Raw genomic sequence first — 26,150 nt, 5'->3', positions numbered from 1 at the left:
TGTGAAAGCAAATCTTGTTGAAGAAGACAAAAATTTTGTTTACTTCAGTGATTACAAGAGAAATTTGGATAGACACGTGGATGAGAAGGGTATGGAGGGCTATGGTCTGGTTGCAGGTTGATGGGACCAGGCAGATTAATGATTCAACACAGATTAGATGAGGCAATGGAGCTGATTCTGTGCTGTAGTGTTCTATGACTAAAGAAATGGAAGTATATTTCATGTAAACCCAAGAAATTGCCTATAATCTGTTTAAAATTCATTTCCAAGTTCTGCTCAAGTATTTATCCTTGTTTTGTGCTTAGGAACAATCCAGTAACCCTTATTTCATTAACTCTTTGGAATAAATCTGGTGCTTGGAGCAGTCAGTTTGACACAATCACACAATCTCTGGTTACTTACTGAGGATAGCAGAAAAGCCCAGGAACTTAGAGATCTTTTTTTCACCAATCAATCACAAAACTCCAGAGCTTTATTACTGACTAATCCAATACATTTAGTGCAAATGAGTTTATCCAATTTCTTTAAGAGGAGACAAATTGCACAAGTCAAAATGCCACAACATTAAATCTATCAAGAGTTAAAGGGGCACAATCTTAGCTGGCTTTCACTGATGTAGTTTTTCTTTGATTCCATTATATTTCTTTGTATCTACTGTGAATTCTTGCAAGAAAATGAATCGGAGGGTTGTGTAAGGTGAAATATATGTACTTTGACAATAAATTCGATCTTTCAACTTTGTATTACCTCAAAGGATTTGTATTTCTGAATGAATGGCTTGCAACACAAAGTTTTTCACTATCTCATTACACATGTGGAAATAATAATTCAATACCAATAGAAACACTGCAGGCTTGTATTTGTACAAGGCCATTTTGTTTTTGCCCAGGGTAGCCAAATCACTTGGGTGTAAATGCAGTACTTTTTAGATATGATCTATACATGCACAATTGTAAGAGCCCAACCAACAAAACTGCAAACAATAACCAAATAATCGGTTTCGTCAGTTGAAGAATAAATATTGACAGCACAGTGGGATAATGCTTCTGCTCTTCTTCAAAACATGGGATTTCTTGTTAGCATCTGAGAAACCAAACATCATCTAATATTTCATCCGAAAGGCTTTAGACAGAGCAATACAATCTCTGTGTTGCGATCAGATATCAGCTTCTGTGTTTAAAGCCACTGGAGTGAGAACGTATAACTGTTAAGAAAGGGAATAACTTAGACAGCCTCTTGAGTCTATTCCATCATTTAGTTGTATTGTAACTGATATACTCTACAATTCAGATTAAGGTATGATTAGCTTTGTCACTTGTGCATCGAAGAATACAGTGAAATGCGTAGTTTGCGTCAACACAGTCCAAGATGTGCTGGGGCACAACATAGCATGCTCACAGCTTACTAACCCTAACATTGCGCTTTGGAACATGGGTGGAAACAAGGGCACCCAGAACTAACCCACACAGTTACAGGGAGAACGTGCAAAGTCTTTCCAAACAGTGGCGGGAATTGAATCCCGATCTTTCAGTTGGCACTATAATATAATATCATTACACTAACTGCTATGTTATCCTACTGTGATAAGAATTTGAGGTTTTTATTTGCCTCTTTGTATTAAGTACTTCCTGATTAATCCTAAGAGCTTGCCTTTAACTTTAAGGTTATGCCACTTATTCTTGAGCTTCCCACCATAGAATCTTTTAACTTAAGTACTCTCATGAACAAGTCACTTGTCAGCCTTTGATACTCATGGGAACCCAAACCAAGTATGGATTTTAGTAACTTTGCAGCAAGCAAACCTGTAGTTCTGTTGTTTCTTTTCTCCCTTCATTGGAGAAGCAATTTACCTTTCTGATAGCTGAATTCCCACACAAAGAGCTTTTAAAAATAAGTGGAAAGTACTTACAGTTTCTTCAGCTACCATTTTTAATATTTTGGTGTGGGAAAACTTCAAACTCTGGAGATTTATTTATCCTAACTCTATTTTGTTTTCTCTATTTCTGGCACGTGAAAATGCTACCACTAAGTTATGGCTGACAGTAGCAGTTTCAACAAGCTAGCATTTTGGGGCTGAGAGCTCTCAATACAAATTTTCCTTCAATAGCAAACCAAATTGCCCCTTGCTGAGAGCCAGACAGACACGGAATATTCTAGGTTTGATGTACAGTATTAAATTAGTTGATCTAATGGATTTGAACTTGGTGCTTTCAAGGTTTACTCGGAACTGGTAGTGAAAAGAAGAAAGACAAACTAACGACTTCTATCGTTGATTTTACTCGCTGGAGTTTAGAAGAATGAGTGGGGAGGGGGGTTCTCATTGAAACTTACTGAACATTGAAAGGCCTAGATAGAAAGGACATGGAGAGGGTGTTTTTAATAGTGAGGAAGTCTAAGACAAGAGGACACAGGAGAATGGTGTCGAAAGGGATAACAAAATCAGCCACGATAGAATGGCAGAGCAGATTCAATGGGCCAAATGGCCCAACTCTGCTCCTATGTGATCCTCATTGTGTGATTCCTTATCAGAAATGTCTGTTTTGTGTGGCTTTGATGACACCTTCAGTCAGCGGATGTGCATTTGTTTATGACTCTCATGTGGCATTATCTCTTAAACTAGGGTTCCCAACCTTTTTATATGCCATGGACCAATGCCATTAACCAAGGGGTCCGTGGACTCCAGGTTAGGAACCCCTGTTTTAGACCAAGAAACCATTACCTGAAAAATGATGAAATGGTCATTTCAGCAACTTTATACAAATATGATGGTAAAGTGCCTGTTGAAAAATGCAATATGGGTAGAATATCTTACAGAAAGATCACCGTTTTTGAAGATGTCATAGTCATAGAGTCACACAGCACAGAAATGGGCCCATTGGCCCATCTAATCCATGCTGAACTATTAATCTGTCCAGTCCAGTTGATCTGCACCAGGTCCATAGCTCTCTCCATACCCCTCCCATCCATGTACCTATCCAAATTTATGCTAGAAATAGCATTTCAGATTTCACTGCTAGTCAGGGTGAAATTATGAGCGGGAGGAGTAGAGATCTAAGAAAATTGAATATCTTCGCATGGATTGAACTGTGTCATTTGGGCCCAAGTGTGTGTGCTTTATATCGTACACATCAGTATAAAATCCATGCATTTTAAAGCAAATATGTAAGTTGAGTAATTTAAAAAAAATTAAGAATGAAGACTACGTAATGAAATGCAGAATACTTTGAAGACAGAGCTATTGTAAATCAAACTCCAAAGTGTTCTTTGTGTCTTTTTCCTCCTTTAATATGAATTCATTTAAATTGGATCTTAATACTATTGTCTCAGTCACGTCCGACATGATAACAGTGAAACAGAATTGATTTCTTCCGAGTACACCATGTGCCAAAGGGAAATGTCAGGGAGAAACAAAAATATATGGGATATATACAACTAAGCAAGGAATCCCATGAGACATCTTGGATCAGTGGGAAGCAGTCATGTTAAAAATACATTGTTTAGTGTAAGGGAAGAGAATGGAAGTGGTTTGCTGCACTGGAATTGCAGAGGTGTTTACCCAAGTCAACTGCAGTGCTTTTGTGTTTCTCAAGACATTAAGATCCAAACAAGCAACTGTTAATGGAGTCTTGTTCAGGAAGTGATAGAGATACAAAGCTAATATTCTTGAGTCTTTTGTAGTTCTTAACCCTTGACTTTAGATGGCAAGTTAGGTGAACTTTTTTGGTGTCTAGAGTCTGATGTATCCACCAATACATTTGGTTCCATACTTGGCACTTTTCTGTAGTGTAGCGTTATGAGAGCATGATCCTTCAGAAATGCTATCTTTTAAGGGTGTTTGTAAGCACATTAATACATTTTCCCAGGCACAAAGTATGAATATCATTGCAGAGTTAGTCAATTTGTATTGTAAATTAGCTTGATAGAGAATTTTTCAAGATCTACAATATAAACCATCAGTAATGAGTTTTTCCTTTGATTTTCACTATCTTTGCCTAAAATCCACAATATCCTTGCCAGTTTTGTGACAATCTTATACTAATAATAACATGGAAGCAAAGCATTCTGTCTATCAAGTCCATACTGGCTCGCAGTGGAGCAATCCTTTTTGTCTCATTCCATCTCTGCTTACTTCCCTGTACATCTGTAGGTCATTCCCTCTCACTCATTTTTATCAGCTTCCCTTTGAATCTTTTTGCTATTAACCTACCCAAAGGGATAATTAACCATGGCCAATTAACCAGCACATCTGTAGGATGTAGGAGAAAACCAGAATACCTTGAGGAAATCCACAAAGTCACGGAGGAAATGTGTGAACTCCCTGTAGACAACATCTAAGGTCAGGATCAAACCTGTGTAGCTGAAGCCATGAGATGGCAACACTAATTTTTGCATATCTGTTCTGCTTATCAGTGCTGCTACTTAATTGATCCAAGAACTGGATAAGAGTGGTATCCCCCTTGCAAACAATTTGCTGCCCACTCCAAATTTAACCATACAATTAAAGGGATTGTCTCTTAAACTCATAAATTTACCAATCCTTAAGAGGTAGCAAGACCAGCCAAAGAACAACACATAGTACCCTTTAGTATTTAGTGCCCTTATCACAGAAAAGTATTAGATGGTACTTCACAGCAGCATGAAGAAATGATAATTTATCAATGAAGGAAAGATTCAGAGGAGTGATCAAAATTTGAAGAGAGACATGGCCATTTTGTATCGAGCTGACGGGAAATGTTTTTGTTGCTGTTGTTATGAATCTTTAGATTTCTAAATCCCATACACTGTTGGTACTTGGTCATGGATATACTCAAGTCAAGGATAGATTAGAGTTTAGATATTGAGTAAATCGATGATACTGCCGGAAGGCAGACCTGAATGAAAGATCAGGCATGGTCCTTTGAGCAGCAGTGTGGCTCAAAGGGCCAGGGTTCCTTTGCCTGTTTCTGTCCTTATGTTTTCATCAGGTAATTGGAAGAGAAGAAGGTAGAGATTCTGGTGAGTGGTTTATAATTAACTCTTGTTATAAGGACTGCGATCTGTTTAAAGACATGTTTGTACTTTAAATGGAAAATACAGAGTAATTGGCTTTACTGCTATTCCGTGCCACAGGTCAAATGTGTCACGGGCTTAAGCTGTGTATATTTAGAAACTGTATGGAAGCTTAGCCATGCTGGAGGAACAAAGCTGATGTTCCTAAGTCAATTGAAGTCCTTAAAGTTTGCATTATTGGGGGCAAGACGGCGTGACCTTTTTTTCATTTCTGTAATCGGTTCTTTACCACTGACAGTTCCACATCTGATACTACACTCAAGAACCTTTCTGAATATTTATATATTGGTTGCTTTTTCATTGTCAGTCTTAATTCAGTATGTTGATAAATTTTAAACCAGAAGATTCTGAAGCGCAGTAAATAAAGCTGCTTGATTGTATCTATACACATCAGCTGAAGTGCTGCTAAACCTATTAAAGTAAAGTGACTTTTGTTTGTCAGTTGGCATTGGTTAACCTTACCAGTAGTGCTGAACATGTTTATTCTTCAGGCCCATGTTCAATAGCCAGCTGTGACTATTATTTAGACTTGATTGTGTTAGCTTTCCTGGTTTCATTGCAGTTGCTCAGGCTTAAATTGCTCTTGACAGCAATGGAGTGCTGTGTTTTGACAGTGAGGAAAAGCTAATAGGGTGAGTCTTGTAAAAGTGATCACCTGTCAAGTGGTTGACATTGACATTAGAGTAAAAGGTCCAACCCCATATACTTCATATCTGGAACTGACAAGGAAAAAAATGTCTTGCAAATATAAATATTGTAATAGCCCCAGGTAAATTATAACGCACAAGGAAGTTTCTTTTTGTTCAGTAGTTAGGTTACCAAATACTTTGAAAACACTTGTTAAACTAGTTGGGTGAATGTTTCCTCCATCTGTAGGCTCAATGTAATTTAAAAATGTTCTGTTGTACTAGTCCCTTATTGTATTTTTTCCTACTCTGGTGAAGGAAGCATGTAAATTGTACAAATAGTCCAGAGAACGTTTACTACACTAACAGCTTGAACAGGGTCTACTGGACTTTAGTCGAGTGAGAGGTGGCTTTATTGAAACATGGAAGTTCCTGGTGATTGGTGTGGAAAGGGCGTTCCCTCTTATGGAAGAATGTAAATCCAAGGATCATCATTTAAATGTAAGGGATGGCCAATTTAAGGCAGAGTTGAAATGGTTTTTTTTTCCTCTGAGCATTGTGAGTTTTTGCAGTTCCTCAGTGTGGTGGAAGAGTCTTTGGATATTTTTGAGGCAGAGGGAGATAGATAAGGAAAAAGGTGAAAGGTTACTGATGTGAAATTGAGATTGCAATCAGATCAGCTGTGATCTGATTAAATACAGCAAATGTAAAGAGCCAAATGTTCTATTCCTGCTGCTCACTTGTATGTTCATTTATACAAATGACACTCGCATTTCGAGTCAAGGTCAAGTTAGTGAGCATGGGCAGTCACCCAGATACCAGAATGGACTGCTTATTCCTTGCCTCTTGCTGCAACTAAATAATTATTATAATACAAAGGTTTACATTTGGTATTCTGCAAAATCAAAATTTACAAAAGCTGATGATCTCTAATGACAAATGTTTTGATTAATTTGCCATTCAATGTTTCCTACTACTCTCCACTGCAGATGACTCCTCTATTAAGAGTTGCAGAAATAATTACATTTATATCTGAATTACGAGGATGAGTGAAGCAAAGAACCTGGGAAGTTAATTCTGCAACAGTCTGATTACACCATTAACATTATGTCAGGTATTTGAAGCAGCCACATTATGTTGAAAGAGATTGTAAATAGCTATCTTCTGATAAAGTATGGGAAGAGCAATGTCTACACTTTGTGAACATTTCATGCTGATACAGGTGTCCTAGCTGAAACGAATAGTCCATAAAGCTTGTGGCTTGGCAGCTTTCTTCAGCAGTACGTAGCCTCATTTCATTGGGTCATGTTATGCCAGCACTGAAGGCTATGATTCAGAGCTCAGCCTGTGACTTTTGTTTTCTTAAGCTGAGAAGTAATTTGGGGAAATAACTTCTGCATGGCTATTCTGGTAGATTAAGGGGACCAGAGTGATTAATCTTGACTTGATACCAATGGTAGAGTGAGTGATATACAGGACCTTGAGCCTACAGATTGTGGCAGTGTACATTTCTGTTGTTTCTACATGGTCTACCGCATCTCGAGATACCCAGTCTTGAGCTGACAATTCTGTTCTGCATCTGTCCCATCAACATAACTATGGTGCAACATAACACAACTTTGTGAAGATGGGACTTTGTCTCGACAAGGACAGCGCAGTGCTCACTTTTCTCAAAGTTATTGTGGACAGATTCTTCTGCCAAAGGTAGATGGGTGCAGACACGGCCAAGTATTTCGATTCCTTGCTTTATTTCACTGGCTATCTTCTGCAGACCCTGTCTGGAATATATGGCTACATTTGCCTTTGATAGTTTCACTCTTCACAACTATACACACACTTGCACGCATACTCGCGCACGAGTTTTTGCCTCCACCACTGGTTAATCTACACTGGACTATTTGCAGATTTGTAATATAATCCCACTAATCTGTTTGCCGCTTAGTTCAACCCATACAGCGTCATTAAAGGCAGGACCATGTGGAAGAGGTCCTAAAGAGTTAAAAGAAAACAGTGTTGAAGACAAAGATTAGGGTCATTGGGAGTGCTGAGTGATGAATGAGATGTTCCTACAGGATGAATTCCACTCCATTTCTGACAAATTGTGTACTGGGACTTGCCAACCCACTTGAAAGTTTTGGGAAGTTGTCATCTGCTGATTGTGCCAGACAGCTAGCTAAAAAGTCCTTCTGAGGTTTCCTGGGAGAGGCTGTGGGGCTCTTGGCTTGGCCTTTCCAACCAAACTCAATTTAAAGTAAATTTCATGTAAAAGTTGATTTTTAAAATTCTTTAGAAGGCTATATGCTGTGAATCTTGAATCAGCAATTATGGCTGCAGCAAAATGAGACAATTTGAAATAGCATGAGCCATATTTTGCCTTCATTGTCCAGTTAGTAAAGTTGATACAGAAGTGAGCATTAAAACAATCCAGTAGTCTCAGATAATTGACTTAATTATCAATTATCCAGGGCTGTGCTGAATTAATCCAGGTACCCAATTTTGGCTTGACTTTACAAGAAAGCCAGTGTTTGGATGTTTGTTGAGAGCAGGACCAGTTTTGACAGAGATCTGCTGTCATTTAGCCCATTGGAAGCTCACTCTCTCGTCTCTGCATGCTTTAGACAAAGATACCACTGTAATCTGTGCAAATGTTTCATGGGAAAATGTATGTGGCTTTGGAATAGGTTGGAAGGGGGAATAAAAGGATAATACACCTGCAACCTAAAATTATATTACAATTGATGGATAGCAGCAGATGTTGTTTTGAACTGCCCATTTGAAAGCTCCCAGAAGATTGGCAATGTATCTTAAAAATATGCTAAAGTGTGTAGAGGAAATTTGGCAGCGGACTGAGCTAACCATATATAATGTGCCGAGTAGTTGAAAAATTAGCACTCTTGGCAACATCTTTTGTCTGTTTAGATGTCGATTTTGGATTTGAATATTGGATTCGGATCTAGGCAGAGGAATTAAGGGGAAGTTATTTGCTGCAGAAAAGCTCTTTGCCTCAATGGGAATTAAATTAGGCCAGGTGTGTAATTATCAGAAGCTTTCTGGGTGAATTAGGAATGTAAATTATCAGTAACCATATTCAATGTATTTGTTAGAGAAAATATTCAGCACCGGCTACAGACAGCTGCCTAACAGATTTGCAAGAATCTGGTCCTATCGACAGCCCACTGAAAACAGCTGTCTGCAATGAGGTCAGCCTACTTGGGAAGTAGAGGCAGGAATGCACAAATATTTGAGCCAAATTTCCAAGTTCATGCTGCTGGTGGGGTTATTGCCTGCCAGTGACACAAATTGGGTATGGTGACCACAAGTGCCAAATATTTGCAGCCCTTTGGGAAAGCTTCCTGGCCACACAGGCTCTGAGGATCAGTCTTGTTGTATTCAGTTATACTGTAGTGTGGAGAAGAAAAATCTAGGTCCACAATCCCTTATCCGAAATCTTTGGGGCCAGTTGCATTTCGGAATTCAGAATTTTTTGGATTTCAGAAAATTGATAATTATATTGATAATTAACCTGTTTCAGTGCGGTGGACTTTAGGACCCGGGGGAGCTCTGGACATACACACATCCTCCAGTATACTTTAAATCATCTCTAGATTACTTATAATTCCTAATACAATGTAAATACTATGTAAGTAGTTGTTGTACTGTGTTGTCTAGGGAATAATGACAAGAAAAAAAGTCTGTACATGCTCAAACAACAAGTGCTGGAGGGAGAACTTCCGGGTTTTCCCGATCCGCGCTCTTTTACAAATACTATTACAGTTTATTTATAGAGTAATATACTGATAAATGAAATAGTGGGATAATTATAGACCATAAATGCACTAGTACATTTTATTTCCAACAAAAACATTCGATAAAACATAAAAGTATACAGTTTCAAACGAACCAAATCAAACACATGGTAAATGACTTATTGGAATAAATGTAGAACGTAAATACTCTAGGACATATACAGGTTCAAACTAAGCTAAATACGTACAGGTACCTCTAGTTAAGTTGCATTACGTCTGGCAAACTAAGCTAAATACTCTACAGGTACCTGATGGGCCAGGAACAGGATTCTCAAGTTTTGAAGCAGCACTACGACAGACGGCATTTTTAAAGACTTCTTCAAGTGTCATCTGTCTCATTAACATAGGTTTATGTCTAAGCAATCTCTCTTTAACTGAGTAAACTGCCATAATCTCTTGCTCACTGATAAATGCACGTTGTTCAAGGCCAGCAATTAACTGATCACACATTTTCACCATATCGTCATCAGCCGTTGTTAATGTTTTTCTAGGAACATAGAGCCAGTACAAAGCTGTTTCATCAGCATTGTAAATTTGTTCAGGGTTAAGGTTTTCATCAGATATTATCTTGGCAAATTCGTCAATGTAGTTTTCAGCTGCTTCATGATCAGCAGAAGCTTTTTCAGTACAGATTTTCAGATATTTTACACCATGACGCTTCTTAAATTTCTGCAGCCAACCCTCTGAATATTTTTCTGTGTTATTGATAATGATAGATGCTTCCTTCTCTTTTTCTCATAGGGGTATCTGCACCTCTTTTTCACATTTTCACAGTGAAATTGAACACAAAGTCAACATGAACACAAAATATCAGCGAACAGCAAACGCATGTGTAACCAGTACGAGCGCTGAGCCACAACTGACGTCTGGCAGCCTCTGCTAGTGCTGCCATGTCACACCTGAGTGACGTCAGCTGTTGGCGCGCCAAACAAGCCTTGTTATGACACGCTTCACACTCCACGAAAAAAACTGCGGTTTTCGGAGCTTTTCGGATTTCAGATAAGGGATTGTGGACCTGTATCTTGTGTTTTGCATACGATAACTTTGCAAAATGCTATATATTAGAAGAAAGGTAAAAGTAACTTTCATTTATATCACACCTCAAGTGGCACAGTAGCATAGATCAATTGCTGCTGCTGTCTGTAAGAATGTTCTCCCTGTGACCGCATGGTTTCTTCCTGGTGTTCCTCTGACATGTTTCACTATATGTTTCGATGTTTTGATGCACATATGACTGATGGTCTAATCTAATCATCATGGTAACACATCCCAAAACATTTTCAAAGCACATCATCAGATATTTTGTTTTTGCTGCACCTCCAAAGTAGGATTACCCTTGTGTCTGAAAAGGTGGAGGACGGATGCATTAGCTTCCAGAGAGCCAAGTGTGGGACAAGGTTTGTGATAGAGTCATCGATAACTATAGTACAGAAACAGTCCCTTCAACCCAAATTGCCATGCTGACTAACGTGCCCATCTAAGCTAATCTCATTTGCCTGAATTTAGCCCATAACCCTCTAACCTTCCCTATCCATGTTTCTGTCAAGATGTTTTTTAACAATTGTTATTGTACCTGCCAAGCTTCCTCTAACAGTTCAATTCCATATGTGCACCACCCTCTGTGTGAAGAAGTTGCTACTCAGCTCTCTTTTAAATCTCTCCCCTCACCTTAAACCTATGCCCTCAGTTTTAATTTTTTTTTTTGACTGGGCATTCTCCTTATCTATGCCCCTCATATTCATCTCTATACAAGGCCACCATAATGCTAGTATGTAACTGTTAGAATCTATTATAAAAGACATCCTAACAGAAGTCTTGGATAGCATTATCAGGATTGGAGAAGTTCAGCATGAGCCTATGAAGGGGAAACCATACCTATTAAATCTACTGGAGGTTTTGAGAATGTAACAAGTAAAATAGGTGGGGGAGTTCCAGTGGGTGTGAGCCATAGAGCACTAAAGCACAGAAACAGCCCCTACATCCCATCTAATCTGTGCTGAACTGTTATTTTGCCTGGCATGGTGTGTTTTGGCTTTCAGAAGGCCTTTGACAAGGCCCTGTTCAATATATTAGTGCAGGGGTCCCCAACCTTTCTTGCACCACGGACCGGTCTAATATTGACAATATTCTTGCGGACCAGCCGACCGGGGGCGGGGGGGGGGGGATGCTCAAGTAGGGTTAAACTCACCTCAACATGTCTTTTACAGTTAGGGTCGCCAACTTTCTCACTCCCAAATAAGGGACAAAAGTAGCAGTCAAATCCCGGGACATTTGTGTTTACCCCAGGAAAGACTACAATGACCATGAAGCCTTGCACAGGCACCTGTGTGCGCATGCGTGACGTGCACATGTGTGTATGTGCCGATTATCCCCCCCACAAATCGGTTTTGCCTTCATCTTCCCAACTACACTGTACATACATTATTTCTACTTCATATAGGCTGTGTATTTATCATATCATTCCTGCTTTTACTATATGTTAGTGTTATTTATTTTCGGTTTTATGTGTTATTTGATATGATTTGTTAGGCTGTTTTTTGGGTCTAGGAACGCTCAAAAATTTTTCCCATATAAATTAATGGTAATTGCTTCTTCGCTTCACTCCATTTCGGCATGAATGGTTTCATAGGAACGCTCTACCTTAGCGGGAGAAATACGGGACAAGGGCGGTCCCGTATGGGACAAACCAATTTAGCTCAATATACGGGATATCCCGGTAAATACAGAACAGTTGGCAACCCTATGTTCAAGTTCAACAGTGCGTAACAGGGAATGAGGAAAAGGTGCAGCTGACTCGTATCGTTTCCTCACGGCCCAGTAGCACATACTTTGCGGCCTAGTGTTTGGGGACCGCTGTATTGGTGTGCAGAATTAAAGTACATGGATTTGGGGCATTATACTCCATTGACTGAGCATGATTTGACTTTCAGAAATGGACAGTTGATATAAATGGGTGCTTTTCCAGGTGGCAGGCAGTGACTAGTCAGGTTCCACAGAGATCAGGTGCTTGGGCCTCACCAATTCACAAGTGGATGAGGGTGTTAAATGTGACATTTCCAATTTTTCTGACAGCATAAAGCTGTTGGAGGTGGGGGGGGGAGGTGGGCGCTGTGAGGAGGATGCAGAGTGGCTCCAATATGACATAGACAACTTGAGTAAATTGGGAAAAGAAAAGGTGCAACAAAGATCTGCATATAGGTATGTCCTTATAGACCTGAAGCGACTTTCAGGTGTAATAAGCAGCTGGGAAGGCAAATGGTGTGCTGGATAAAAACCAGAAAATGCTGGAAATGTTCAGCAAGTGAGACCATATTTGTGAGAAGAGAAACCTGAGTTAACATTTCAAGTCAAAGACCCTTCATGAGGTCATTGTTGTAAGAGGTTTTTGAGTTCAGGAGCAAGGATGTCTTGCAGCTGTGGGGACCCACATCTGGAGTTTTGTGAGCAGTTTTGGTCTCCTCTAAGGAAGCTTTTTTTCCATGGAGAGAATGCATGGAGGGTAAATAGATTGATTCTTGGAATGATATGACTGATACATGAAGAGAAATCGGGTTCATTTTGCCTGTATCCATTTGAGTTTAGAGGAATAACAAGGGATCTCATGCAAATATCTAAAATGTTAACAAAACTAGCAAACAAATTGCAGGATAAATTTGTCAATGGCCGGCGAGTCTGGAACTTGAGGACACAACCCTGGCAGATGGGGTGTACCATTCTAGAACAGGAGTTCCCAACCTTTTTTATGCCATGGACCAATACCATTAGGCAAGGGGTCTGTGGACCCCAGATTGGGAATCCCTGATTTAGAACCATGATCAGAAATGTCTTTATTGGAAATGCTGAGTCATTAAGCATATTCACGAAGGCAGTAAATCTATTTATTAATGCTAAAGACGCCAAGCAAAGTGGGGAGGAAGGAAGGAACATGACACTGATATGGGCCACCAGTCATAATTATCGTGAATGATGGAATAGAGCTACTGCTATTTTCTGTTTCTGCAGAACAGGAGAGTATTTGGCCTATCATGTCGTGCTAGCCAAGACAGAAACCACTACTGAGCACTACTGGCCCAGAATATTACTAGGTGTGTGCAGCAGTTGACATGGTGGGCGAAATGGCCTGTGGCCATATTGTTAGACTCCCTGGCAAAGCAGTAAGGAAACTGAAATCAAGAATGTACAAGAAAATAAAACTGTAAGAAAATAACATTATGAGTGGGGTAAATGTTTGGTTTCACTGGTCATTGTTGAATGCCTTACCCAGGTGGTTTGTCTTCACATGAGAAACTGCTAAAGAATGTTAACTTTCTGCTTGACTGGGAGGCGTCATGGATGAATGCTATTATATTCCTCAATGATTTACCAAATATAAAAATATTCAATTCATTTTATAATCTCTGACCTATAAATCTTTATTTTGTTTCATTTATTGTTAAGGCAAAAGCAGATACCAGTGAGATGGAGTTTCAGAGCAGCTGATGTTAACCACATGCAGTTCTATGATTATGGACTAATTTGATTTAGCATCTGTTTTTTGTCTACTTCTCTTTCCCATTGGCACACATAATAAAAGTTAAATTTCCTTGTAGGATTTTCCACTTGTTCACAATACCATAGGTGGAAGAATTTGAGAATATATTAGGGAAAACCATCATGTTGCTTTGTAGAATTGATGTTGATGCTGTTTGCCGTACTGATAATCAGTCAGCTTTTTATTGGTATTGAGCTAGTAACAAACAGAAATATAAGGGCAAAGTCTGATATTGCCTGCACCAAGTATTTGTGTGTGAGCTCTTTCATTTATGCTCACTGACTTGGTATCAGAGTAAAGAATGGGATGACACAGTAGCGTAGTAGTTAGCACAAGACTTTACAGCGTCAGCAACCGGAAGATTGGAGTTCAATTTTTGCAAGTGATTTGTACATTCTGTCTGTAACCAAGTGGATTTATCTCCAGGTACTTTGGTTTCCTCCCACTTTCCAAGAAACACCTGGATTAGGCTTAGTAAGTTGTGGGCATGCTACGTCGGCACAGGGAGCGTGGTGAAACTTGTGGGCTGACCCAACACATCCTCGAGCAGTGTCGGTAGTTGACGCAAACAACACATTTCACTGTATGCTTTGATGTACATATGACAAAGATAATCTTTTCCTTTAGAGCTATTGTTGACTTTCCCATCCTGGGCCTGAGGTTGGTGACAGCATCTCACTCATACATTGGTTGACATTAACCAATTCATAAGGGTTAGCAACTAACTCTAAAGCTAAACAATGAAGGGCAATTCTATGTTGCCTTATTAGCGATATTTTATAGAGACATTGATATTTTTATTTTTTATTCGCAGTTTAATTATTATTGAAGAAATTTGCCTACATATGTAATATAACCTGTTGATGTATCAGTGAAAAGCATTAATTTGGACACATGAACACTGCCACCAAACTCATAGTTCCTTTCCCCCACGCTGCTCGTTTCTACTTCCTACCCAAAATCCACAAACATGACTGATTGGGTAGGCCCATTGTCTCTATCTACTCCCGCTCCACTGAACTCATGTCCATGTTCCCTGACCCCATTCTCTCCCTTTGGTTCAGTCCCTTCCCACTTATATCCATTACACTTAACATGCTCTCGATCTCCTCAACAACTTTCAGCTCCCTGGCACTGACCACCTCATTTTCATATGCACTTCTATCCCCCATCAATAAGTCCTTAAGCTGTCAGCTTCTTTTTCAACAAAAGACGCAACCAGTTCCCCTCTAACACCACCCTCCTCCATCTGGTGGAACTGATCCTCGCCCTCAACAATTTCTCCTTTTGCTCCTCCCACTTTCTCCAGACTCAAAGGGTAGCCATGGGTACCCACATGGGCCCCAGCTATGCCCACCTTTTCATTGGCTACATAGAACAGTCCGTGTTCCAAGCCTTCCCTGGTAATGCACCCCAACTCTTCCCCTGCCATATTGACAACTGCATTCATTGGTGCTGCTTCATGCACCCACGCTGAGCTCGCCAATTTCATTATCTCTGCCTCCAACTTCCACCCTGCCCTTAAATTCACTTGGTCCATTTCTGACGCCTCTCTCCCCTTTCTCAACCTCTCTGTCTCCATCTCTGGAGACAAACTGTTTACTGACATCTTTTATAAACCTATCGATTACCATGGCTATGAGCCTCTGCATCCAACACATCATTATCTGTAACTTCTGCCAACTTCAACGAGTTCCTACCACCAAATACATCTTTATCTCCCACTCCCCCTCCTCTGCTCTGTGATTCCTTTGATCATTTGTATCTCTCCACTAATTCCCCTCCTGGCACATACTCCTGCAAACAACAGAAATGCTACACCTGCCCATTCACCACCTCCCTTACCTCCATTCAGGGCCCCAAACAGTCTTTCCAGGTGAGGCAACACTTAACCTGCGAATCTGTTGGGGTCATCTACTCTATCCAGTGCTCCTGATGTGGCCTTCTCTAACATTGGTGAGACCAGACTAAAATTAGGGGACTGCTTTGCCAAGCAGTTTCATTCCATCTTCCAAAAGCAGAATTTACCAGTGGCCAACCATTTTAATTCCTATCTGCATTCTCATTCCAAAACATTGGTCCATGGCCTCTTTTGCCACAGTGAGGCCACTCTTAAGGTGGTGGAGCAACACCTTATATTCTGTCTAGGTAGCCTCCAACCTGATGGCATCAACGTCAATTTTTCCTTCCCGTAATTTACTTTCATCCCCATCCCTCTTTTATTCCCCACTCTGGCATCTTACCTCTTCTCCTCACTTGCCTATCACCTCCCTCTGGTGCCTAGTCTTACTCCCTTTCTCCCATGGTCCACTCTTCTCTCCTATCAGCTTCCTTCTTCTCCAGTCCTTTTCCTTTTCTACCCACCTGGCTTCACCTAACACCCAGCTAATCCTCCTTCCCCCTCCGCTCACCTTTTTTATTCTGACATTTTCCCTTTCCCCAGTCCTGATGAAGGGTCTTGGCTCAAAACATCAATTGTTTATTAATTTCCGTAGATGCTGCCTGACCTGCTGAGTTCCTCCAGCATTTTGTGTGTGTTGCGTGAGAAGCGTATACTATGAAGAGCAAATTACGAATTATGACTTCCGCAAGATTGTTTGAATTGCAGTCATCTGCACGAAGTCCTTTCACTGGGATCAAAGTAGCCTATGTTCTGACTGATGCACAAGCAGTCTGCAGGCAGTGTCCCATCTGTTACATGTAAATTTCTTTGAAGGCAGGTTGACCCTTTATATGAAGCAGGTGAAGGATTATATCATGCTTTGAGTGTGGGTTTTGTCGCATCATCAGTGAAAGTTCACTGATAGTTTTTACACCACAAAGAGGCAAACCCTGCATATGAGATGTAGTTTCTGCTGTCTTTCTAGCTGAACCATTGAAGGAGATATTTTCCTACCTTGGAATAGTGATTTGGCGTTGTTTGTTTGTTTATTTATTTATTTATTGAGATGCATTGTGGAATCGATCCTTTTGGCCCTTCAAGCCGTGTTGCTCAGCAACCCTCAATTTAACCCGAGACTAATCATGTTACAATTTACAATGAGCAATTAACCTGCTAACTGGTCTTTGGACCGGAGCACCTGGCGAAAGCCCACAAATTCCATGGGGACGATGTACAGATTCCTTACAGCTGACATTGGAATTGAACCCCGAACTCCAACGCCCAGAGCTATAGTAGTGTTGTGCTAACCGCTATGTTACTGTTGATCCCATTGGTCTGGTTGCCTGGTGATTTAATTTGTAATCTCTGCAGTAATATATTATTCTCTTTCTATGTTTACGTACAGGGTTTTTTCAGAAGAAGCATCCAAAAGAACATGGTATACACTTGCCACAGAGATAAGAACTGCATCATCAACAAAGTCACCCGCAATCGGTGTCAGTACTGCCGTCTGCAGAAGTGCCTGGAAGTTGGCATGTCCAAGGAATGTAAGTTTCTGTGCTCCATCTGACTTGACAAACTTACACTTAATATTTTGTTTTTGCTGTCGCATGAAAGTGGTGGAATATAGAGTGAACCAGCAAGATTTGCAGTAATCGGATGTTCACCAAATTGTAAGAATTTTGTGAAATATATTACTTTGCCTTTTCACCAAGTTTTCTGTGAAGCTTAGAGGAATGAGAAGAAGGCTTCAATGGAACTTACAAAATTGTTACGGGGCTTGGCAGGCTGGAGTTGGGGATTTTGTTTCTCCTGGATGAAGAATCTAGAACCTGGGGTCACAGTCCCAAAAAGAGGAGTAGGCTGCTCAGGACTGTGATGAGGAGAAAATCTTCACTCAGATGGTGGTGGACTTGTGGAATTATCTCTCCTAAATTCCTGCAGAGGTTCAGTCTGCAATTTATAGACTGTGATAGTTTTCTGGAGATGAAGGGAATTGAGGAAAATAGTACAGGAAAATGGTACTGAGGTAGGACATTAGCCCTACTGCTGCTCCTACTCCTTGTATTCTAATGCCTTAGTTTCTTTGTTCTAAGCATTCCTTTATTACACTTTCTGATGTCTCTTTTGCCAGCCAGGAAAACATTTACTGTCTTTCCAAACAAACTGTGTTTTAGGTTCCTTCTAGAGAGCAAGGGAACCCTGAGATTCCTTTCAAAGCTCTCAAACTTTCCATTAGGCCCTTGCTCCTGCTCTCTCTATCCTTACCTCAAACCAGTTTGAAGAGCTCATGCCTTTCTTCTCTGAGGATGCCCACTTTGCCAATCCATCTAACATTTCACCAACTCAAACTTCTTCCCAAGCTCATCTCCAGGCTCTCTTTTTTTCAAGGAACCCCTGATAGCCATTCTGAATTCACATTGTTCTGGAGATCCCTGATGTAACTGGTTCTGCCTCCTCAAAGTATTGTCGTGCTCACAAAGAGAGTCGATCTACAAGACGTTTATTGTATTTCATTCCGAACTGAATTTTCAGCCCTCCTCCAGAGTTTACCACTCACCCACATACTTGGAGCAATTTATAAGGCCATAAGACGTAGCAGCAGAATTAGGCCATTTGATCCATCAAGCCTATTCTGCTGTTCAATTATGGCTGATTTATTAACCCTCTCAACCCTGTCTGTCCCCCAGAACCTTTGATACCTGTGGCAAGAAAAAATTCCACAGTTTCAACACCCTCTGGCTAAAGAAATTCCTTTTCATCTCTGTTCTAAAGGGATGTCCTTGTATTCTGAGGCTGTGTCCCCCAGTCCTAGAATCGCCCACTAATCCTCTTCATGTCCACTCTACGTAGGACTTTCAATATTTGTTAGGTTTCAATGAGATCCCCCTCTCATTGTTCAAACTCCAGTGAGTACATGTACATTGTCACATGTAAGTGTGATAAATAAAGGTAATCTTTAATATTTATCTTTATAATCTATTTATTCTCCATCATAAAGACCACTTGCTTTGGTCTGCAAGATAATTCTGTTCCTGAAGACTCCTTTATGCCTTTGTCACGTCAAGACCTAACCGTTCCCTTCCAGCACCCAGACAGGGAAGAATGGCTTATTATGCTACCAACGGTCATATGTTTGGGATGTGGACGAGAACCCATGTGCTCATGTGTGGAATCCACACTGGAGATCAAGACTGAACTCAAGTCACTGTAGCCACGAGACAGCAGCTCTACCAGCTACACTGCAGTAGCCTTGTAATAAGAAATGCTGTAATGAAGTTGAGATCATAGTGCTAACCATGAAAGGATTTCATCTTGTTAAGAACTGTAAAGGATTAGTCATGAGTCCCAAATGATCCATCTTCAGCAATGCTGATATTCCCAATTTATGCCCATAGCCATACATAGAATCCCCTTTCCTACTTAGTAGAACACTAATTTGTGACAGGTTGCAACGTGTTGCTGAATGAAAGCCTAATAGTTTTAGGCATTTTGCAAAGCAGCTTCCAGTCAGATTCTTGCTTAACTGAACCATGACAGAAATTAAATGAGTTCTGCCTAAAGAAGCCTAAAATGGTCTTGTACATATTGAGCTTTGCCTACAGGTACTTAACATTTGTCAGAATCATAAAGAAGCTAACTTGTCAGCTCCATTTATCATATAGTTACTTGAATTTTCTCAAAGGTGGCCAATTTGAGGAAAAGGCTGATAATTTATAGTAGAAAATCTGTACTTTAAGTTGTGGGCATGTTTGCTATGTTGGCACTGGAAGGATGGTGACGCTTGTGGGGTGCCCCCAGCATATCCTCGAACGTATTGGTCATTGACGCAAATGACACTTTTCACCGTATGTTTCAATGTACATGTGACAATAAAGCTAATCATCTTTTAAAAACCTTTTCAGAACACCCACTCTTTATGTTTTTAGCATTATGTGTTTCAGGTCTCATTTATTTTCTCTGTCCTTGATCTACTGGCAGTGATGCTGTGTTCAGCAGTTCCTTCTGCATCAGCCTGGACAGTGGGTGGACCAAATTCTTTCATTACACAAAGTGTAGGGACAAACCGTCCTGTCCTGGTTCAACATCAGCCATTTCCTTTCCATTGGGAATCACAGCTTGCTTGCCCTCATACCTGCTAGTCCCATCTCCATGTCAAGCAGTGATCTTAAATTGTATGACTCAATCACTGCACAATTTAAGAGCTGCAAAAGCACCTCACTGACTTAAATTGCAGTGATAATTCTACTTTAAGGCAGTGTTGGTTTCAGCATTTAGTTGAAGTATGAAAACTAGGCACCAGATGCTGCCAGCATTATAACATCCAATCTGTCTTCTAGCACCAATATAATGAAATCTCTTTTCTCCAGATTGAGTTTATGTCTACTTTGTGCTGAATTATTTGATCTGAAGCCAAATGGTACAGATGCAGTTGTTGTCTTAGACATCCTGATCTCCATCCTGGTACATGGTTGGGATGTGTGTAAATAATTTATATATATAGAGAGAGAGAGAGAGAAAACAATTTATAATTTTATTGTGCATATTGCACTGGACTGCTGCCGCATAACAGCAAATTTAATGGCATATGTAAGTGATAATAAACCTGTTTCTGATGGTCCGGCTCCTGACTGTTCATGATTAGCTGGAAAAGGAGAATGCTTTCTTTTAAAAAAAGTTAGTGCTGTTAGGAAACATACAAATTTCAGTTTCACTGGCCTCTACCTAGCTCCAGGCAGGTCAGAGAGCAGTTGGATGTCAAGCCAGATGGCTTTTAGGAGGCTGTGTTTGGGAGTAGCAGCCCACATCACCAGATAATGAAGCACTGCAAAGAGCAAATACACAATATTAACTCTGTCCATTGGGTTTCCTTAACACAGCTGCACGTGCTAAGCTCTGTAACGTGAACCCGTTCATGCCAAGATGAGGCAATCGCACAGTCCCCTCTTGTGACGGACTGATATTACCACCCTGTGATCTGGAATGGATCCTAAATTTTGGAGATTACGCATATTGGATTTCTTGGTCACTGGCTGACTAACAGTGCCAGTCATTCATTCAGCTCCTACTTGTCCATAGACTTTCCAGGGGCGAGAGCTGTGAATGTGCTTGTCATCCAATCATTGAACACAACAGCACCCTCTACAGAGAGCCCTATGTGAACAGGTCAGGCAACTGTATACTGTACTACACTAACCAGTCAGTAAATAGTTCATTATAACTCACTGTCATCATCAAAGTCTCAAATGCCACCCATTGTGATTGTGGAATGGTAAATTTATCAGTCCTTTTTGATCCATTTGCTCACTTCATCCCAGTTGACTGCACCATCTTTAGCACTTCTCTGTCATTGAGCTGTGTGGAATTTGCCCTTGCCTGGTTTTCTTATCTGTGGTATTTTAGCAAGAGAATGAATGGTTGCTCTTCCAACTTCAATATCATTACTATTGGAGTTTGTCCTTCCAAAGTGTACCACCTCACACTTCTCCGGGTTGAACTCCATCTGCCACTTCTCAGCCCACTTCTGCATCCTATCTTCAGGTATCTTCAGGTAAATTTTAAAATTCCTTGCACTTTTGAGAAAAAGAGCAGTGGAGTAACCCCTATGCAGTGGCCAACAATCATCTCTTAATCACCATTACAAAGTGATAGATGTTTTTTCTGCCTTGCATTTTATAGGAACTTACTGTGTACAAATGTATTTCTACATCACTTAATTTCAATAGTAGTTTATCGGCTACCTCGTCCTCAGGTCCTGAAAGGTACTATTGAAATGCTGGCTGTCTGGTCTATGTGAAATTAATATAGTCACTCTGAATTCATTTTCAAGTGGAGATGGTCACATCGTGTTCCAGTGCCTCCATTTCATCAGTGGTAATGCTAAATCCCATTTAGAGTCCAGAGGAGATCAAGAGAAGCTTTCTAATTTCAGTGAAAGCCAACTTGAGTAACATTTAATCGGATATCACCTTTATTTTAATCAATTAATCATTTGCTAGAAATTTGAGAGGTCAAGGTTCATTGTGTGATGTCCACATCAGGCACATAGTGTAATAATTTATGCATAGTGCAGTTGAACATTTATATATATTACTGCATAACATAGCGCATTTATCTGTCACATGTACATGGAAACGTACAGTAAAATGCATTGTTGCATCAATGAGGATTGTGCTGTGCAACGCATAAGTGTTGCCATGCTTCTGGCACCAGCTTAGAATGTGAAAGTATCTAGAGCATCCAGAGGTAACCCATGTGGTTATGGGCGGAATGTATAAACTTCTTACAGGCAACAGCGGGAATTCAACCCCATTCAGTGATCATCTGGCGCTGTAAAGCGAGGGGAAATAAAAATATATACATACAACAAAAATATATCATGCAATCTTCTGTTGATGAAGAATGACCGGGAAGGAGCTGAGAAACAGGAAAGGTATGGCCACATTAGTGGGATTGTATTACAGACCACCCAATAGTCAACGAGAATTGGAAGAGCAAATCTGCAGAGAGATAGCAGGCAACTGCAGGAAACATAAAGTTGTGGTGGTAGGGGATTTTAATTTTCCATATGTTGATTGGGACTCCCATACTGTTAGGGGTCTGGATGGTTTAGAGTTTGTAAAATGTGTTCAGGAAAGTTTTCTAAATCAATATATAGAGGGACCAACTAGAGGGGATGCAATATTGGATCTCCTGTTAGGAAACAAGTTAGGACAAGTGACGGAAGTCTGTGTAGGGGAGCACTTTGGTTCCAGTGATCATAACACCATTAGTTTCAACTTGATCATAGGACAAGGTCCTAGGGTTGAGGTTCTGAACTGGAAGAAGGCCAAATTTGAAGAAATGAGAAAGGATCTAAAAAGCATGGATTGGGACAGGTTGTTCTCTGGCAAAGATGTGATTGGTAGGTGGGAAGCCTTCAAAGGAGAAATTTTGAGAGTGCAGAGTTTGTATGGTCCTGTCAGGATTAAAGGCAAAGTGAATAGGAATAAGGAACCTTGGTTCTCAAGGGATATTGCAACTCTGATAAAGAAGAAGAGGGAGTTGTATGACATGTATAGGAAACAGGGAGTAAATAAAGTGCTTGAGGAGTATAAGAAGTGCAAGAAAATACTTGAGAAAGAAATCAGGAGGGATAAAAGAAGACATGAGGTTGCCTTGGCAGTCAAAGTGAAGGATAATCCAAAGAGCTTTTACAGGTATATTAAGAGCAAAAGGATTGTAAGGGATAAAATTGGTCCTCTTGAAGATCAGAGTGGTCAGCTATGTGCGGAACCAAAGGAAATGGGGGAGATCTTAAATAGGTTTTTTCCGTCTGTATTTAGTAAGGAAACTGCCATGAAGTCTATGGAGTTGAGGGAATCAAGTAGTGAGATCATGGAAACTGTACAGATTGAAAAGGAGGAGGTGCTTGCTGTCTTGAGGAAAATTAAAGTGGATAAATCCCCGGGACCTGACAGGGTGTTCCCTCGGACCTTGAAGGAGACTAGTGTTGAAATTGCGGGGGCCCTGGCAGAAATATTTAAAATGTCGCTGTCTACGGCTGAGGTGCCGGAGGATTGGAGAATGGTTCATGTTGTTCCGTTGTTTAAAAAAGGATCGAAAAGTAATCCGGGAAATTATAGGCCGGTGAGTTTAACATCGGTAGTAGGTAAGTTATTGGAGGGAGTACTAAGAGACAGAATCTACAAGCATTTGGATAGACAGGGACTTATTAGGGAGAGTCAACATGGCTTTGTGCATGGTAGGTCATGTTTGACCAATCTATTGGAATTTTTCAAGGAGGTTACCAGGAAAGTGGATGAAGGGAAGGCAGTGGACATGTCTACATGGATTTCAGTAAGGCCTTTGACAAGGTCCTGCATGGGAGGTTAGTTAGGAAAATTCAGTTGCTAGGTATACATGGAGAGATGGTAAATTGGATTAGACATTGGCTTAGTGGAAGAAGCCAAAGAGTGGTAGTAGAGAATTGCTTCTCTGAGTGGAGGCCTGTGACTAGTGGTGTGCCACAGGGATCAGTGCTGGGTCCATTGTTATTTGTCATCTATATCAATGATCTGGATGATAATGTGGCAAATTGGATCAGCAAATTTGCTGATGATACAAAGATTGGAGGTGTAGTAGACAGTGAGGAAGGTTTTCAGAGCCTGCAGAGGGACTTGGACCATCTGGAAAAATGGGCTGAAAAATGGCAGATGGAGTTTAATACTGACAAGTATGAGGTATTGCATGTTGGAAGGACAAACCAAGGTAGGACATACAGGGTTAATGGTAAGGCACTGAGGAGTGCAGTAGAACAGAGGGATCTGGGAATACAGATACAAAATTCCCTAAAAGTGGCGTCACAGGTAGATGGGGTCGTAAAGAGAGCTTTTGGTACATTGGCCTTTATTAATCAAAGTATTGAGCATAAGAGCTGGAATGTTATGATGAGGTTGTATAAGGCATTGGTGAGGCCGAATCTGGAGTATTGTGTTCAGTTTTGGTCACCAAATTACAGGAAGGATATAAATAAGGTTGAAAGAGTGCAGAGAAGGTTTACAAGGATGTTGCCAGGACTTGAGAAACTCAGTTACAGAGAAAGGTTGAATAGGTTAGGACTTTATTCCCTGGAGCGTAGAAGAATGAGGGGAGATTTGATAGAGGTATATAAAATTATGATGGGTATAGATAGAGTGAATGCAAGCAGGCTTTCTCCACTGAGGCAAGGGGAGAAAAAAAACAGAGGACATGGGTTAAGAGTGAGGGGGGAAAAGTTTAAAGGGAACATTAGTGGGGCTTCTTCACACAGAGAGTGGTGGGAGTATGGAATGAGCTGCCAGATGAGCTGGTAAATGCGGGTTCTTTTTTAACATTTAAGAATAAATTGGACAGATACATGGATGGGAGGTGTATGGAGGGATATGGTCCGTGTGCAGGTCAGTGGGACTAGGCAGAAAATGGTTTGGCACAGCCAAGAAGGGCCAAAAGGCCTGTTTCTGTGTTGTAGTTTCTATGGTTCTAATGGTGTCCTGCATTGACAAATTATTGGTCCAAAGTAAAGGGAGGATTTTTTTTCTGCATCTAACCACAGGAGTCTGAAACAGAAATACTCCAAACCCAAAAACTTTAAACATGATTGACGTAAAATTCTCACATAGGACAAAGGTCTTATTAATGAAGTCAACAAGCTTCCTATAATTCTGTTCTTTACTACATTTCCCATTACTTCAAATCTTTAATGTCTCACTTGGTGTCATCGGTCATATTTATATCTTAGCTGGGAGTGTCTGGTAGGTGTTTTATTCCTGAAAATGTCAAAGCAAATAACTGCTGCAGACACAAGCATTTTCAAGTCAAAATCTAGACAGTCATTTGGGTGTGGTAGGCATGACTGAACAGGATTGTGTCTGGTGCTGGTTGGTGTAAGGTGTCGAAAGCATAGTATGACTGGACTAAGTTGACTGACGCGGTTACTGTCTGCAGTTTTAATGTGTGGAGTGAAGTTAGCTTCGTTTTGCAGAAAGTGAGCAACATTTAACAAATGCTTTCTTTTGAAATTAGCTGTTTTATTTCATTAGGTAGAAAGTAAGCATGAGATTTGACTTACAACTCATTATTATCAAGTAAGTGGTTTCCCATTCTGTGCTTAACCATGCAGTTTCTCTTCAAGGAGTGGTTGAGATCCAGCTGTCAGAGAAAACACTTATATTCTCCTTCTTAAATCACACAGAAGGTGTAGTTTTCTTTTCTGGAAACAATATCCTATTTCCATACACATTTTTGGATTATACTCTTATTACAACTGAGTAATTTAAACCCTGCTATATCAATAGTCATTAATATGGATGAGATTTAAATAAAAAAATATGAAACCCTTAGTGTTGCTCGTTTCAAATGTCTCTTCCCGGTTCTTAAGATCAGCCTAGAAAGAGGTCTGCATTCTGTACTTAAAGGGGAGGTTGAAGAACTGAAATTCTTCAGCATAATACAGTGCCTTTGTGTGCAACTCAGTCAAGTCAAGTCGCTTTTTATTGTCATTTCGACCATAAACTGCTGGTACAGTACACAGTAAAAACGAAACAATGTTCCTCCAGGACCATGGTGCTACATGAAACAACACAAAACTACACTAGACTAAGTGAGACAACACAAGGCTACACTAGACTACGTAAGACAGCACAAAAACTATACTAGACTACAGGACTATATAAAGTGGACAAAACAGTGCAGGGCAGTTCAATAAATAATAATCAAGACAATAGGCACAGTAGAGG

General features: G+C 40.3%; 1 protein-coding gene across 17 annotated transcripts in view; it reads left to right on the top strand.

The window, feature by feature from the left end:
- The window catches only part of raraa (retinoic acid receptor, alpha a), a 735,685-nt gene that overhangs the window by 659,228 nt on the left and 50,307 nt on the right, over positions 1 to 26,150 (top strand). For all 17 annotated transcript variants that reach the window (XM_063037129.1, XM_063037127.1, XM_063037130.1 and 14 more), the window contains one exon: positions 17,300 to 17,441. In XM_063037129.1, the coding sequence (XP_062893199.1) occupies positions 17,300 to 17,441 (142 nt within the window). The remainder of the gene's footprint in view (positions 1 to 17,299; positions 17,442 to 26,150) is intronic.

This window comes from Mobula hypostoma, chromosome X1, assembly GCF_963921235.1.
Source record: "Mobula hypostoma chromosome X1, sMobHyp1.1, whole genome shotgun sequence".
Lineage (NCBI taxonomy): Eukaryota > Metazoa > Chordata > Chondrichthyes > Myliobatiformes > Myliobatidae > Mobula > Mobula hypostoma.
Note: the sequence above shows the minus strand (reverse complement) of the source record. Positions and strands in the feature narration are given on the sequence as shown.